The sequence below is a fragment of the Mercenaria mercenaria genome, unplaced genomic scaffold, assembly GCF_021730395.1.
Source record: "Mercenaria mercenaria strain notata unplaced genomic scaffold, MADL_Memer_1 contig_3071, whole genome shotgun sequence".
Lineage (NCBI taxonomy): Eukaryota > Metazoa > Mollusca > Bivalvia > Venerida > Veneridae > Mercenaria > Mercenaria mercenaria.
Window position 1 is genome coordinate 17855 of NW_026461177.1, and position 17752 is coordinate 35606.

At 35.7% G+C, this 17752-nt stretch overlaps 1 protein-coding gene across 1 annotated transcript in view; it reads right to left on the reverse strand.

Annotated features, from left to right (window-relative positions):
* Positions 1-17752, reverse strand: part of LOC128552709 (arylsulfatase J-like) — a gene marked incomplete at its 3' end in the record, with an annotated part of 63326 nt that overhangs the window by 14153 nt on the left and 31421 nt on the right. Inside the window, exon 5 of the mRNA XM_053533756.1 lies at positions 5836-5947. Within this exon, the coding sequence (XP_053389731.1) occupies positions 5836-5947 (112 nt within the window). The remainder of the gene's footprint in view (positions 1-5835; positions 5948-17752) is intronic.

Sequence of the window (17752 nt, forward strand, 5' to 3'; positions counted from 1 at the left end):
ATATACATCTCACATGATTGAAATTTATATCGTCGTTAACGGCAACGTGTTGCGCGTAATGGTGTTTCGTTTCAAGTCTTTGACGTCACTTACGTTAAAATAGAGACGTACATTTAAAAGTAACGGTCGCACGCACTTTTAGAATGGCGACGTCAGATAAGTTTGCTGCGTAAATGTATTAATAAAATATTGTGTAGATCGCGGCACAAACAATACGAGAAATGGAAGGTTGGGCGGGTGATTCAAAGAGAGGGCGACATAATGCACGGTGTATATCCTTATCGGCGGACTCTTTGCGGAATCTGCTATATCGGCGGTTTCTTTGCGTCGGCACCGGCTACTGTTTGCTATAAACAATGTCCAGGTCGGTAGAGGTGGCGAAAATCGAGCTACCATCCATGATAATAGGGATGCTGCTCAAAAATAAGTAGAGCACGGAACATTAGTATGTCTTTACTATGCATTGTAGTGTTTACTTTTTAATTATCAACGATTTTGCTCGCAAACTTGATGAAATTGGATAATGGTGTACTGACTTGGAACACTAGCCCGACCTTTTCCACAGTCTTGAACGAGTTTTTGCTTTGATATAATACATATCAAGCGCACTATTTTTATTCATTTTTCATTATTCTTCCACAAAATACTGACAAATAGGCCGAAATGTAAATGGGATTATTCAAAAACTCTTCCTTTCGGTTTTGTCGTGGCACCGGTGGTCTCTCTGCACACCAATTTTTGATGCACAGGCAGGCTCTCTGCATTACGCACGTTCAGGTTCTATGCACATTATAGCTTAATTACTTTGTGTGTATATCAGACATTTTATAACTGTCAACTTTCACGCCTTATTTCAAAACGTCAAAAACCAAGCTGAAAATGAGTCTACTATCGACCCATAATACTATATTAAAGTACTTAACAGATTTACGTTGAAGTGGCAATTTTTCAATTTTGATGTAAGATTTTTTTATTTAACCAGGAATCCTGAAGACCTCTGAAAAGTCACAGGGCAGATTTAAATTTCAGATGTTCAAACCTGTACACGCACGCCTCTTTTCACAAAATCCCTTAAATATCTCTTTGTGTAGTGCTATGAACACCAAGAAAAGCTATTTTGAAAAGTTGTTTGCAAAAGAATGACTGTCGCTGATTGCAATATGATACTAAAACATTCTGACAGACATGCTATGTTAAACTCGTTGCCTGTTTCCTCGTTGAGCAAAATTAATCATGAAGCTGACGATATTGTTATACGAGGGACCTGCAAAAAGTTCTGTCACTAATGGGCATCTATAGTTTTATCCAAGGTATTTTTAAAACGCATCATTGTACTTGAATGGTGTGTCCAACAGCTAACGATATCCGTTTATTTCGTGCAAATTGCTTTTTAAATGACCGTGTTATTTCAAATTTAAATACATACAGTCATTTACACTGACCAATTTATTGTAGCCCGCCCGCTTAGCTCAGTAGGTAAGAGCGTTAATCTACGGATCGCGGGGTCGCGAGTTCGATCCTCGGGCGGGGCGTATGTTCTCCGTGACTATTTGATAAACGACATTGTGTCTGAAATCATTAGCCCTCCACCTCTGATTCATGTGGGCAAGTTGGCAGTTACTTGCGGAGAACAGGTTTGTACTGGTACAGAATCCAGGAACACCGGTTAGGTTAACTGCCCGCCGTTACATGACTGAAATACTGTTCAAAAACGGCGTTAAACCCAAAACAAACAAACAAACAAAACTTGTCACATTGTAAAATGGACGAAAATACTGAAATTCGTAGCTACATTGAATGCCGCATAAGGCTTGATATAGATTCAAATCAGATATTTGATGAATTGTGTGGTATATATGGACCTCAAGCCATTTCAATGCACACAGTTTTTAAGTGAGTGAAAGCTTTTAAAGCTGTGAAAGATCATACTCGTTCTGGTAGGCCTAAAACCTCTGTTACTAAGGCAAACATCGCTGCTGTAAAAGCTGTAGTCGAACAGGATGGGCGATTGTCGGGTGAAAGATATAACCAGTTGTACTGGCATATCAGAAGGCAGTGTGCAAACAATTCTGAGAAAGCGTTTTGACCTGAGAAAGATTTGCGCTAGGTGGGTACCTCATTTGCTCACTGAGGAGCAAGAGAAACAACGCATTCAATGAGCCCGGGAACTTTTGAAAACATACAAAGGCTGTGATAGTCGGGTTATTTCTTACACAGAGAAGGGCTGATCAGAAGCAATGGAAACAAAAAGGTCAAAAACCATAAGTTCGAAAAAGATGGTGTACGCAGTTTTCTTCAATTCTAGTGGGCCAGTAGCTCAAGTGCCTTTACCATCTGGTCATAGAGTCACAGGACGATTTTACAAGAACTCTGTACTGAAGAAGGTGAACAAGTTTTACAATAAGAAACGTTCAAGCAAAGGATGGTCAGGAGTCAATCTTATACACGACAACGCCTCCTCTCATAAGTGCGAGGTTGTTAAGACTGTTTTGGTTTCTGAAAAGGTGGAAGTTGTAAACCATCCACTTTATTCACTTGACCTGAGTCCCAGTAACTGTTTTCATTTCAAAGGCTTAAGAAAATGTTTTTCTCGAAAGAACTATATCTCAAACAGATTCCAAAAGAAAACTATTTATCTGCTTTTCTCGATTGGATAAAAAGGTTACAAAAATGAGTTTCGGTAAAGGGGGTATATTTTGACGGTTTGTAATAAAAATAATTCTTATAAAACGTAGCACTTAAGAAATCCGAACCTAATTACAGAATCTTTATGCAGGACCCTCGTACGTACACATCCATTTTATGAAACTGCGTCTCTGAATCAAAGTTACAACATTTTCTCAGGCCTCATATTAATTCAGAATCTGACCATAAACGTAACTTTCTAAAATTATCTTTTCTAAACAAAGGAAAAGATTTATTAATTAACCTAGTATTTTTAGAGACCAGTCTGTAGTTCGCTATATTCCTAGATAATTCAAATATTTGGAAACACCTATTATCTGTTACAAATGTAATAAACCTATTAGAAAGGTACTATTTAATTACAATCATTTTGTCTCGGAATAAGATGTTCCAGACAGTTGTAATTGTAAAGAATCTAAATAATGTTATCAACAGGCTAGTCACAACATAACGGGTAATTTTAAAATTATTGATGATAAAAGGATCAGAATTATTTCCTCTAAAGGTCCAAAATATAGAATTATTTCGTGTAAAATCTTTGAAAAGTGTCTGTCTGAAATAATTCAGCCTATAGATGACAATGCTAAAAATCATGTCGAAAAGAAAATTCAGACCCAAACGCTCATACTGAATGGAAAAATAATATTTTTAAATTCATAATAACTTGATAAAATTGTATGAATCAAACCCTTCTTTATAATCTCCTAAACCCAAGATCTCACATCGAAATTTTAAAAAAAGCTACATGTTTATCTAAGTTTCATACGAACTACTGCGGTCAAAACTTTAAATAATATTATCTGTATATGTAGCAATGACTACACAGAAAGATGACAAAAATCAAAATCTTATGTATACTACGGGGACGCAGTTTATAAAATTCGGAAAATTAAACACAATGCTTATTTTTTATCATATATTTGTAAAATGTGTAAAAAGTTTATCAAAAGAGGATATTTGGTGATTGATCCCTCTATAGTTAGTCGCTATGCTTTCCTTTTTGAGGACGCGATGACTAATATAGTGTAAGACTCCATGCTTTTCACCTAAGTTCTACACACAAAAAAAAGACGGACGGGGTGGAATTTTATCGTTGAATCTTGCTTAAACCCTAAACGCGTTTAACCCCCTAGTTTTTTTTTATATATAAGTTACTGACCGTTCTAATGCTGTACCCCTATTTTTTAACTTTTTTCAACTTGTTTTTTGTTGTCTCTTTATTCTTTTGCTTATGCCGTCTTGTTTGTTTCCGACGTTTCTTTCCTGTCGCCTCTCCCCTCCCCATTCCCTATTTGCCCCTTCCATTTGCGCCTCCTCCCCTTTTACTATGAGTGAGTTATCGTGCACACTATATTTTCGGCCGCTTACCTTCCTGTGTCGTGCCACACTGTGTTGTTTTTCCTGCTTGGTTGCTCTTTTTTTGTGTGCATAATACTATGTGTGTGTGTCTTAGGCGGATCATATAATTTAAAAGTACTTGTTGTTGGATTTTGAAGCAACCCATCAACTATATTTTTCCATTACAGTTTCGTAAGACGGACAGGGTTGAATATTATTGTTGAATCTTGCTTAAACCCTAAACGCGTTTAACCCCCTAGTTCTTTTTTTATATATAAGTTACTGACCGTTCTAATGTTGTACCCCTTCGCAGGTCTACTTTGCGATGCATGGCTCTATGACTGTGCAGTGCTCTGTGAAATCTACCCTTACCTTTTATCTTTTATCTAAAAACCTAATATGACTTTATCACTTGAACAAATGTATTTTGTATATAAATGATCAGCGTAACTACTAGACTTTAAGCTCGTAATGAGTCTATGTATTTCAAAAATTGTATTTCACTTGGTCCCTGTTTTAAATTTGTAAGCTATCTAGATTTTCATCAAAACATTAAATGTTTAAAAATCAAGTAATGGTGGCTTTGGAAGTCATAAAGGTTTTAATCAGCTTTCTTTCAAAATTTAGTAGTTTGATAAATAGTAAATTTTTAATATCAGTACTTATGCCAAAAGTCTAAGACAGACCGCGTATCGGATGAAAGTCGAATCATTGAATGTTTGTTTTCTCTCTTGGCCCTTGATGTATTTTGATTAATTTCTAGATAATGTTTGTATTATCTTTGAAAACAACTGCGCCGTTAATACGTTGTAATTAAAACCTTTTATGCGTTTTACACATAGGCGAAATAAATTTTAGTAAAACATGACAAAATTACATGAGTGACTACAAATTGAAATTTCACCTTTTGAGTTATAAACAATACATGGCTTTTGACACAAATCTAAACTTTTCTTTTTCTCCTTTGAACCACCATTGTATATATTTGATATACCAATAACAGCACATTAAAGATGTATTTAACAACTTTATTTAAGCTCTTTGAGCAATGTTTAAAATACATAATACTAGTAATAGGAAATGCTTTTATCCATAAATGCATAGTTATAGTCAGCATGCCATCATTTTAAGTAGCTAATAAAAAAATGGCAGCATATAAAACATGTACGAGTATATTATTCTACGAAACGATAGTCAACTGACTGATATATGCCTTGAATTCCGGAAAAAGATCGCATGAAAAGGCCTCACAAATGGACAGCACAACTCACCATTTTTTAAAAAAACTGTTATATCTTCGTGTTGATGTACTTGCAATAATGTCCCAGTGCTTGGTTTTCACATAACTAGATTTACCATCGTTTTTAGCAATTTCGAAAATTGTTTACTTTTATCATTTTACTAAACATGTATTGGGCAGGCAGATAGTTAAAATACTGTTCGTTTACCAGCAATTATTAGACTACAGTATTATATTAAAAAGGTCAAATATCCGGAAATGTGTACCCTTATCCGGCTTCTAAAGCATATGTCACTAAAATAACAATTGTAATAGCATAACTAAGATGTTATATTTCATTTACACTTTTCCTTCCTGTAGTTTATTAATATATTGCTTACCCTTAAAGTGTTCTTCCTTTATCCAATGACGACAGTAGTCTTGAGGCAAAAGTTATGTTTTTTGTTCATGTTTCAGATACAACAAACTGACACAATCTTGACTTAAACATACCAGGACAGACCGCTAGATTAAACATCAGCACGCATTATCAATACATGAATATATGATATTGGTCTCTGGCAGCTATTTACCTGCATATAGCCGTCTTCTTGAGTCAACTATGTGGTGGTTCAGCTTAACATATGCCTCTGGGACTTGTAAAGGTGAATGCACAGCTTGAAAAGATAAGTAGATGAACCATGGCTGCAAAAAAGACGTTTCCACTGTAATAGTCGTGGGCTTTGGCTATAAATTTTTTTTAACTTGGAAAATTTAATACACTAATAATACGGCGCGATGTAATTATATACAAACAGATGCAAATACATCCAGAACATATACAGCACAAACTGCAAATCTAATGAAATATTCCACCAACAAACGTTGTCGCCTGTTCAGCTCAAAATAGTAACTACTATTGATTAATTAGGTAATATTTCCCGTAATACCAGGCTAATTGGCATCAAGTCGGGAATACTTTGCTTCATACCGGCAAATACAGGATATGTGGGCATTGTCAGATTCTGCTCAATAACAAATGCAAACTGAAGATTAGAAGCTAGACTTCCTCCTATTTGATATGGCATAAAAGCAAAATAAAAAAGTGGAAAACCACAGGTCGCCGTAAACAACATAAACAAAAATGTTGCAGGCTCGGTTTGATTGAGCCTGTTCATGGACGGTAGTGAAAGTGCAAGCTACCGCCTACGCCCTCTAGGCCCGGGTTGAGCAGAACTCAACATTTTCACATGTTATAAGTACCAGAATGTAATTAAGAGACATTCGCAGATGTATTCATACGGCGGTGCAAAGGGAACCTTCAATGATGAACAGAGTGCAATTCCATGAAAAGCGGCGTATAGTCCCCAGATAAAATAATGGATGGGCCCTGAACGAGAAAACAATGGCCAGAACTAAACAAACAGGAATTTAGAGAGGGGATCTGTGATTATGGAGTCTGCATATCACAGACACTGACAAAAGACAAAATTAAAAAGCAAGCACCATATCCAAACCCACTTTCTTCATAATTTGCGACACGTTTATTTGGGGGGAGGGGGTGGTGGGGGAGTGGGGGGAGGGGGTCGACAGGTTATGTACACTAGGAATAGGGGTCTTCTTCCAAAATATTCAAAGCTCAGTGCACGTGCCGGAAGGATACATTTTTTTTATCTCGAATTCTACCGTAGAGGGATCGATCCCGATTTTCTTCACTTCGCGACGAAAATTGGATGCAGCTGGATGCATTTCCTTCTAAAATGGTTTTACAAAATTTATAAATTCACATATAGTTATAATTGTCATGTTACTCGTAGTCATATAGTTTTTATAGAAATATAGCCATTATAAACTAGTTATTATCGGTTTTCCTTTTTTCTTTGCAATATATATACTGGGAACTGCTGCTGTAGTTCTAAAAATAATAATTTTGTATGACAAACTGTGTGAAAACTAGACTATTCTAATGAAAACACGCTACATGATTTCACTGCTTCCATAGCAACATTTCATTTCAGGAAATGACAATTATATCTTAGTCTGATTTGTTTATTATAGATAGGAATAGAAGCAATACTAAATTGGAGCTGATATGTTTATAAAACAGAATAAAATGGTAAAATGTTTATAACTGTATTGTATGAAAATATAGTGTAAACACTTAAGTGGAGCAGGAATCAAAATGTAAAATACTTCTTTACATGTTACGCTACTATTTCATTTATCTTGTTTTATAGAATTACAATAAAGTAAATGTAGAAGAAAGGGAATCACAATCAAATTACATAGCAATCTGACAGTATATTTCCATACATGTCTTGTATCATAGCTCGGTGTTTTTTCTTAACAAATTTGGTGCAGGTAATTCGTATACTCTGAGTACAGAGTGCGGTAACTAAAAGTGTGCAGGTATTTAATACCCGCACGCTAGTTACCGCACTGTTGGAAAGAAAAGTATGCCAGCGTGTCTGGAACAGTAGACAGCGAAGTGTATTTATTGATTTTCTGCTCCTCTAGCATTGGTTTATTTTACCTGGGCTTTACACATTTGTAAAGCAAGGATTTTAAGTACTCACTGAACTGCTGTATATGGCAATGTGGAACGCCTACAACTACCATATATGGATGGCTATGATACAAAACAGAAAAAACATTAAAACTCTCGGGTAAACGATTTATACTCGGGGGCTACGCCCCCTCGTACAAATCGTCTACCCTCGCGTTTCAATGCTCTTTCTATTACATAGAATACAATATCATCAAAATTGCACAAATAACAGTATACAAAAGTATTTCAATAAAACCAATTTATTTTGGAAAGGAAGGTATGCGAGTACCTATGACGTAAACGGTAATCGCCTTTATTTTTCTATGTGTTGTAAACTTCATATCATGATTAATAAATGACAAAAGCAATAAATTAAAGAAAGGGTTAAAACTAGTTGTTGCAAAAATAATTCGATTACGTTTATAGTGTGAAACTAAAGTCCTCTCAAATCTTCACAAATGTATTTGTAAAAGTGGTCTTTCAAATATACAAAATGACATATAAATAAATACAAAACTTTATTCTTACTTGACCTGATTTTCTTGCCAGTTAAACAAAGAAAAATATCAAGCCATGTTTATTTTCTTTTCAAATGCCTTGCATGGACCTCACGCACGCAAAGATCAATAAATTTATCTTAAATTGACTAACAGACTGTAAATAGGTCGCGGTAACACTCTTTAAATAAAAACTTTAAAGCTCGCAAATTTGACTCGATCAATATAAAATATGGCCAGAACGTAAAAGAAAAAAGTTATTTATTGCCAATAAGAAGTTCGCTAAGTCAAATCATTAAAAAAACACTAAATAAAACACTGTAGGAGCTATATTTTGTCAAATTCTACATGAAACGTGGTCAAAATGGAATGCATGTCTGACAAAAGTCGAGAACAATGATCATAACTAGGTTATTTATGGTAAAAGGTAGGACACTTGTTCAAATACTATGAGATTACAGTCAGTTAACTCCGTATAAGTATAAGGTGAACGTAGCAGACACTATGGATGTATGTTTATATGACAAATGTGAAGTTTCTAGCAAACATTACTATGCATTATGCTAGTGTGAGATTTTAAATGTTTATGATCGGGTATTCTAACACGACTCGCATTAATTGCTATATAAAGATATAGCAAACAGCATATATAGTAATCTTCGTTAAAATATGATTTTGCTGATACATTTTACCCTCTAAGATTGTAACATAAGCGATTCTACTTCTGTTCCATTACATACGAATTATTCCAGGGCAAAACAGTTCTAAACAACATTTCAATAACATAATTATGATAAAAAGTCGTACTGACTTATGTGCGGGGCCGTAAAACACGTTTTGATCTCTACGAACAAATTAGCTCAGTTATGATTCACCAGCGACGTCATAAATACATTACTTAAAGTTGACGTCATAATGATGTGACGTAACACAAAAGTTAAACTCGTAGCACTGGGTCAACAAAATTTGATGATTCTGTTCATAAATAGTTTGCGAGCTGTAAGAGTATTAGGTTATAAATACTTCTCAAAATTCTGATAAAAACAAACAGTTATCTAAACGTTCCGTTGGCTATGCAACACTTTCTAACCATGGGGGTAAATTGTAACAGCATATGACCCGAATGACGTATTATGCTGAAAATGTAGTACTGTAAAATGCAAATTGACTGCGTTGTTAGAATCGAAATGCTAAATATGTTCCAATAACTTTATCAATTAATAAAATATGGACAGTCTTAAATAAGTCGGGCACACAAGATGAGATATTTTACGTACTGTCTTACCCGATTACTGTTATTTTCCCTTAACAATTTTTTGTTGTTTGTTTTAGATTTAATGCCGTATTTTCAACAGTTTTTCAGTTATAAAACGGCGGGCAGTTAACCTAACATGTTCCTTGGATCTGTACTAACCTGTTTTCCGCAAGTGACTGACTACCAACTTCTCAACATGAAACAGAGGTGAAGGACACAACTAGTTCTGACACAATGGCTTCTATTAAATCGCTACGGCGAGATTCGCCTCGCCCTGGGATCAAACTCCAAACCTAACCATCCTTATATCTGCGCTCTATCTATTGAGCCTTACGGGAAAATGAATAATAAATTTTGATGAGATAGTGCTAGTTTATGCATAATCAGTTCAGTTGGACATGTTTATTCCTACATAGTTTTTTTATGTTTTCCCAATTTCCATCTAAAAACTGTAATAAAATTGCTAAAATCATAGTAATTTCGACAAAATGAAATATGCACAGTTATCTGAAATGTGTTAGTGCATACGAATTTTATGAAAGATGTATGGGTTTCTAGCAAACTGAGCAACTGTTGCACTAAGATATTTTGTATGTTTGTCTCTCAATTCGTTAAATATGTCGATTATAGATAACGAGACTGAAAAGTAAACAAGTAACAGTACTACTTTTGAAATACTCTTTTCTGTTTAACAGTGTCTATTTAAGCAATATTTCCTACTTTAAAAGACAATTGATGGTATACAGAATATTAAGATATCAAACACGAGTTAGTCGACGTTGCTGGTGTCACACCTTGGTTAAACGTTTATGTGCAAATTCAAATCGCGGAAGCTATTGAATACATTGGATTGAAACTTGAAGTTCCAAAAAAGCTTCTTACTAATCAAACCTACTGAAATAACCAAGTAAGATAACACAAACATTCGGATGCATTTGATACAAATTATTCCCTTTTAAGCTTATGAAAATTAGTTAAAGTATAGCGTGCAACTAACTATCGAGCTGTATCAAAGTATTAAGTCTATGTATTGCAACTTCACACAAGGATTCCTAGTCATCAAATAGAAAAGCTACAGTTCGCACAACACGACATAATGAAAATGTTGCAGGGGCGGTTTGATTGATCCTGTTCATTGACGGTAGTGGAAGAGCAAGCTTCTGTTCACGCCCTCTACCCCGAAGATTTACACCTACCCGCAGGTGTATTCATACATTGGTGTACAAGGGAAATATTTCAAAATATTTCGGAATTGATATATTCTCTCTCTACTCAATTCCCTAAGAAGACGTAAAACTCATTTTCATGGTAATCGGGAAAATGGAAATATCAAACGTAAACTTCACAAAAGAATGACTGTCGCTGATGGCAGTATGATACTAAAACATCTACTAAAACATCCTATTAGACATACTATGGTAACAATCATGTTTAACCTGATTACCTGTTTCTTCGTTGAGGAAAATTTATCAAGAAGCGGATGATATTGTTATACGTACACATCCATTTTATGAAGCTGAGTCTATAATTCAAAGTAATACGCAACATTTTCTTAGGCCTCATATTGATTCTGAAGCCGATCATAAACGCAACTTTCTAAAATTAACTTTCCTTAATAAAGAAATCGAGTTTATTGATTTACCTAGTATTTTAGAGACCAATCAATAGTTAACTCTATTCCTAAATATTTTAAGAATTTTGAAACACCTATTATCTGTTACAAATAAAATAAACCTGTTAGAAATGTTAAATCTAATTACAATAAAATTGTCTCGGATTTAGACATAGAGCTTAATGTTTCAGATAGTTGTAAATGTAAAGAATCTAAATACTGTTATCCACCGGTGGGTCACATCATAACATACACATCTAAAATATAGAATTCCTTCATCTATAAACTTTGAAACATGTCTCTCTGAAATGACTAAAAATGGTGTCGTTAAGAAAATGCAGATCCGAACACTTCGAAATTTAAAGAAAGCTATATCTAGGTTACTCACGAATTTTGTTTTAACTCCTGCAGACAAAGCTTCAAAAAGTAGTTTTATCATATGACGCTTTTACCACACCGAAATATTACAACATGAATTGAAACATACGAAAGCTTATCAGTTATCGCCACAAGAAGACATTAATATTGTAAAAAGTCATAAAGATCAATGTATAGATTTTAATGTCCAACTTGACGGCAATCAGATGTAGCTCCCCTAAACTACACAAAACCCAATGTAAAGCCCAATTCATTGCAAATTCAACCTTATGCAATACAAAAAAAAGATATTTCTCTACTTTTGACTTCTTGTCTAACTGCAATAAAATACCACTTGCCAAAGTATTACTCCAAGGTAAATGAGAACTCGGGGTATAACAACAAACACTACAAATGTTCGATTATAAGTGCTTATGATTTTTCTACTCTTTATATTAAATTACCACATAATCTCATAAAAGTAAAACAGGAAGCATTAGTTGAGAAAACATTTGCAAAAGGAAACGTTAATTATCTGGTATGTAACGAAACTAGAGCATTTTTTTCGTTTATACATAATTTATTTTAGGTCGATTGTGAAGGAAGTACTACAACTTATATTAATCACTCTCGACACCTCATTCCTGATGGAATCCATCGCCACGAGGGTATGAGAGGCAACGAGAGAAGAGGCAAGTTTCCCTTTTAATGCTGAGCGCCAAGCAAGGGAGCTACTGGTACCCACGACCTCCCGTACTCGAAGCGGACGCTCTACCACTAGGCTAACGAGGCGGTACGAGCATTGTTTTAACAGTAAATTTAAAAGATGCCCCCCCCCCCCCCCTATAGAGTTGTGATCAGGTTTGCGAAGCTCTAAGGTGTCTGTCAGATATGGCAATAAAACTTATAGACAAGTAATTGGCATCCCGATGGAGACTAACTGCGCTTCACCCATTGCTGATTTATTCTTATACAGTTATGAACGAGATCTTACGCTTAGTATGTCAAATGAGACATAATTTGACAACACTGTCAAAGCTTTTAAGGGAACTCGAGGTACCGTGACGGTATTTTAGATATGGACAACCTATATTTTTCAGAATTGATGAAACACATTTATCCAAAAGAGTTACAGCTTAACAAGACTAATAACGCAGATATAGAAGCGTCACTTTTAGACTTATATTTAACAATTGTGAAAAGTAATCTATAATCAAAAATGTAGGATAAAAGAGATGATTTAAATTTTTAAATTTTCAACTTTTCCCACCTTGATAGAGATTTCCTTCGAACGACATCATTCGGTGTCTATCTTTCGCAACTACTTCGTTTTGCAAGAGCTTGCTCAATTTTAGAGGATTTTGATAATAAAAATTTTCATATCACCAAAACATTATTACAACAGGGTTATCGATATCATAAACTAAGGAAGGCTTCCACTAAATTTTAAAACCGATCGTCCGAACTTTTAAAGAAATATGTAACACAAACCTTAAACACCTTTAGAACCTGGTCTTACATATCCGATATGCTATGGAGATGTAGTTTATAAATTCGGTTAATTAAGCATAATACTTATTTTATTCAGATATTTGTGAAATGTGTTAAAATAATTATCAAAAGAGAATATAATGCGAAATTCGTTAAGCACAGTGCATGTTTGATGATCGACCCCTATAACAGTTAGTCGCTACGCTTTCCTATTTGATGGTGAATGACTAATAAAGTGTAAGACTCATTGATGTGTTTCTCCTAAATCCTACAAAATAAAACGGATGGAGGGAATTTTGTCTTGCAGCTTGCTTAGTCGTGCCCTTAAGATAGGCTCTTGGTGCTCTGAATTCAGGCAGGTTATGGAGTACATTGGTGTAATTATACCTTAGATTGACCCTATTGTTATGATTAACTTAAAATGATCTGGTATTTTGTTTCTAATGTTAGAGCCTTTCTCAGCGGGGAGTGATTTTAATTACACTCTTGTCTTACTTGTTGAAAATATGGTAAGTGTGAGGTAGGCATGCCCTAAACGCGACTAAATCCCCAGTTTCCTTTATACGGGTAACTGGACATTCCAAGGCCGTGCCCCTATTGTCAAATTGTTGTCTGTCCATCTCGTATTTTGTATGTGTATGTTGTCTTCTTTGTTCTAAGCGATTTTTTTTCTCCCCAATAGCCCCCATCGTCCCCTCCCAAGCCTTCCTCTTGCATTTGCAACCCTCCTTAGTTTGCTATGGGTAAGTTATTGTGTTAACCATAATTTTGGCCGCCGGCCGTCCCTAGGCGGTGCCCGACTGTTGATTTTCCTGCTTATATGTGTGTGTATGTGTGTGTCCGTGCGTGCGTGCGTCCGTGCTTTCGTTTGTGTGTGTGTGTGTGTGGGGGGGGGAACTTCTTACCTACTGAAATAAAATTACGAGTGGTGTTCAGAAAATATCCGGACCTTTCAAGCACGTGCAGCTACACATGAATGAAAGCTACATTTTATCGACTTTAGATCAGTTACTTTTTTTAAAGAGAAGTGTGTATGCATGAAGTTTTGAGCATTAAAACAAGGTAGGTCTTAGGGCTGCTGTGAACTCTAAGCTTGAGGAATAGAGATCTATAATAAATTGTCTGCATTTAGAGGATAAAACGGTCGTAGAAAATGTTCCTTAAAGCATATCCCGTTCAGTCTTTTATAGTATAATTTCACAGATTGGAGTGGGCAGAACAAAATTGAGGAACAAGCCTATAGTTTCTAAACATTTAATGATCGGTTAAGCGCAAACTTAGCCATTAGCAAGATAAATGCTAGTTGGGTGCCTAAACAGCTGACAGAAGACCCAAAGGCAACCGGGGTGACTGTAGCAAAAACGCATTTGGGGTGTTCTTACCGAGATGAAAATATCTTTTTTGACTGTATTGTCATAGGGGATGAAATATGTGCTCATATTATGCTGAACTTGGATTAAAAGCTTAGTCAAAGCAGTGAAAAAGAGCTGGTTCCCCACCCCACAAGAAGTTAAAGCTCGTTTTTTATTTCGATTATTTTTGTTCTTTTTAACAAATGTGCAGATAGATGTCTGGAAATAAATGACTTACTTGCGAAAATCTTGATCGTGTAATTAATATTAGTATTTAAATGACGCCGCACTTTACACGATAACAAAATAAAAATCATGCAAGTTTGTCAATATCTTTTTTACACTTTTTGCAGATCTGAAAAAAAAATGTTTCTTAAAATAATTCCTTTTTAACTCTCTTCAACATCAATAATATTACAAAATGGGTGAATGTAAATGATAATGGTTAAAAATATATTGCCCGTTTCTGCGTTAAAGCCGATCTAACGTCAGTCTGTGAAAATTACATGCATGCTGAGCAATATTTTTTTCTGGCTGTGATGCTAATTTCGATTTTTTTCTAAAGGTTTATATCAGTCCTATGTATTTAAAGTTATTTAAAATTTAATAGCTCTGATATACAAATGAAAAACATGATTTTATGTCTACCCATTTTTTAAATCATAACCTTTGTTTTATATATTGATTTTATATTGATTATATATCAATTTTCAGGCCCCAAACATTACAATAATTTTCGATATCATTCAATAATAATTGCAACGTGTGAGGGGATTTCGCAAATGCAACTTGATCGTTAGCATAAAACAAAAGAAATAGCTTTAATTCGTCTACTGTGAAAACTTCACACAAATCAGCATTTGTGCTACTGATAATATCATTCATGAAAAACATGAATAGCAGAGGAGAAGACGGATCTCCCTGTTTCAATCCTATCTGTGTTTCAAAAAGTTATAGTATATATTAACGAAACAAACACAGGACCTCAACATTGATTACATGGCTTTTAACTATTTTACTGAGCAATGTTTGACACAGCAAATTGCGATCAATTTTGTCCAAGCAGCGTTCATGGTAGATAAAATGTGGGAGCAGTGAACGAAAAGCTGTGATTGCCATACATAACTGTTTTATCTTTTGGCATAACCAGTGACAGCGTGTCTTGTGATCTTAGGTTTCTGACCGGTTTATACACTTCTATCATATCCCTTATATAGGCAGGGGACTGATTGTGTAAAGCCTTAAAGGTGTGGGTCAGAACCTTGTACTGCACCCTGTATTTCACTGGCAACCATTAACGGTGTTATATGATTACGACGGGGCATCTTAGTGATAGCGCTAGTTGCCTTGTTCTGGACATGTTGCAACTTGTTAAATGTGCTGTTCGGAATACCATTCAACAAGGCATTACAGTAGTCTAGCCGTGAGGGTGATAAGGGCCTTTGTGGCATCACTGGTAAGATACCGTCTAATGTGACATATTTTGCGTAGTTATGCATATCCAGCCCGGCACACAGAGTTCACTTGATGTTTCATATCCATACTGTTGTCATATACTGCACCAAGATTCCTAACACCCTTTGTGGATTTTATCACAGAGTAACCGACCTTCTCCGAGACGTCCTCAATGTACTAGGAGTTATGCTTTGCAATGTATCTACGAGAGAATTTAAGCCAGAGAGCTCTCAATGCGGCTCAAAGCCGCACTTCTAACCACAGCTTCTATCGGTTTTAAGGACAGGTATAATTGAGTTATCGACGTAGAAATGATGAAGAAGTCCATGACGTTTAGTGTACATGATATAGTTCTTCGCACCATGTACTGATCACTGGGGTACACTGTATTTCATCAACATAGGCGTCGACATCTCAGCATCAACACACACAGTTTGATAGCGGTCACTAAGATACGATGACATCCATGCAAGTGCATTTTCGGTGACTCCAAAACGATATTTGAGTCCGTGTAACAGTGTTTGTAACAAGCTGCACACTGATAATTTAAAAGTAGTACGTGGACTGTTACAGAAAATTGGTTGAGAAATGTGAGGATGTTATTCTGTATCTTTATCAAAGCCGATTTAGTTGAATAAAATTTTCAGTACGCAGACTGCAGTCCCTCATGTAGCTGAGTTTCACTCAAATGCCGCTCAAGAGGCGAATCTACTATCTTTTCTAAGATTTTTGAAATGAAATTGAGATTAGATTCAAGCCTATAGGTTTTTTTAGAATATTTGGTTCAAGATCTGGTTTGTGATCTGGGTACGAGTGAGGTGAGGTGCACCATAAACCGGTTTAAGCTCCCCAGTGGTGGTTTTGCCACTGTCCATTCCACTGTTCCTCTATTTGTTTGTTTTGTCCTTGTGTGTTTGCTTTGTGTGTGTGTGGTGTACGTGTGTGTATGTGTGTGTGTGTGTGTGTGTGTGTGTGTTTATCGTGTGCGCGTCCGCGTGCTGGGTTTGCGTTTGAGGAGGCTGCGTTTTTCGAACGTGGCGTTTTCTGTTGGATATTCTTCCTTGTTCTTAAGCAGAAGTCTTATTCTCCCACTTTTAAACTCTTTTGGTACAGAACCTAAATCCATTGACGTATTTATGATGTTTGTTATCAACGGCAAGAGCTCATCAAGACATTTCCTCAAAAGCCATATTGGTAAAGGGTCAAGTTCACAGGGTTTATCTGGAGATTTTTGTATGATTTATTTTACTCTTCTGTAGTTTCAAGAGTCAAATCATCAAGACAGTGTGCTACTTCCTGATGCTCTGAACAATTCAAATCTGCTGAATCACAATCAGTTTGGCTTTGCGAAATAATGTCATTCCTAATGTTTTCAATTTTCTTGATTTAAAAGTCACTAACCTTAAAGGATTATGTCGAGGGACGGGCAGCATTTTGACTTTTCCTAGTAGATTCTAGGCTATCTTGGCCAAACCTTTGCGGTCAGTGCCATACGAGTTTACGTTATCAGAGAAGTAGTCGATTTGGGCCTGAATTAAGAGTTTATTTGATCCCTATAATGTTGCTGGTCGATTGTTAGTTTAGATTTCCGCAATTTCCGCTCAAGCTTACATTTTAAGTGTTTATGAAATTCATCTGTAAACCATGGACAGCTAGGTCAAAAAACGATAGATTTTGTGCCATGCGAAGGGGAACATGTTTATCTATCAGTAAGGATAATCCATTTGAATATGCACTCACTAGCTGATATTTAGTGCAAGGGACGCTGATATGTCTTGTTTGAACGAAATAACGTCAATAAAGCGTAATTTCCGAAAATATACCGTCTTCCGCACCGGAGCTAGTGTTGTGGCACAGGCGTTGTAGTGAACTGCATAATTGTCTTGTGACAAGTCACAAAGACCTGGATCGATGACCTCGACACCTGATATTATTTTGCTGTT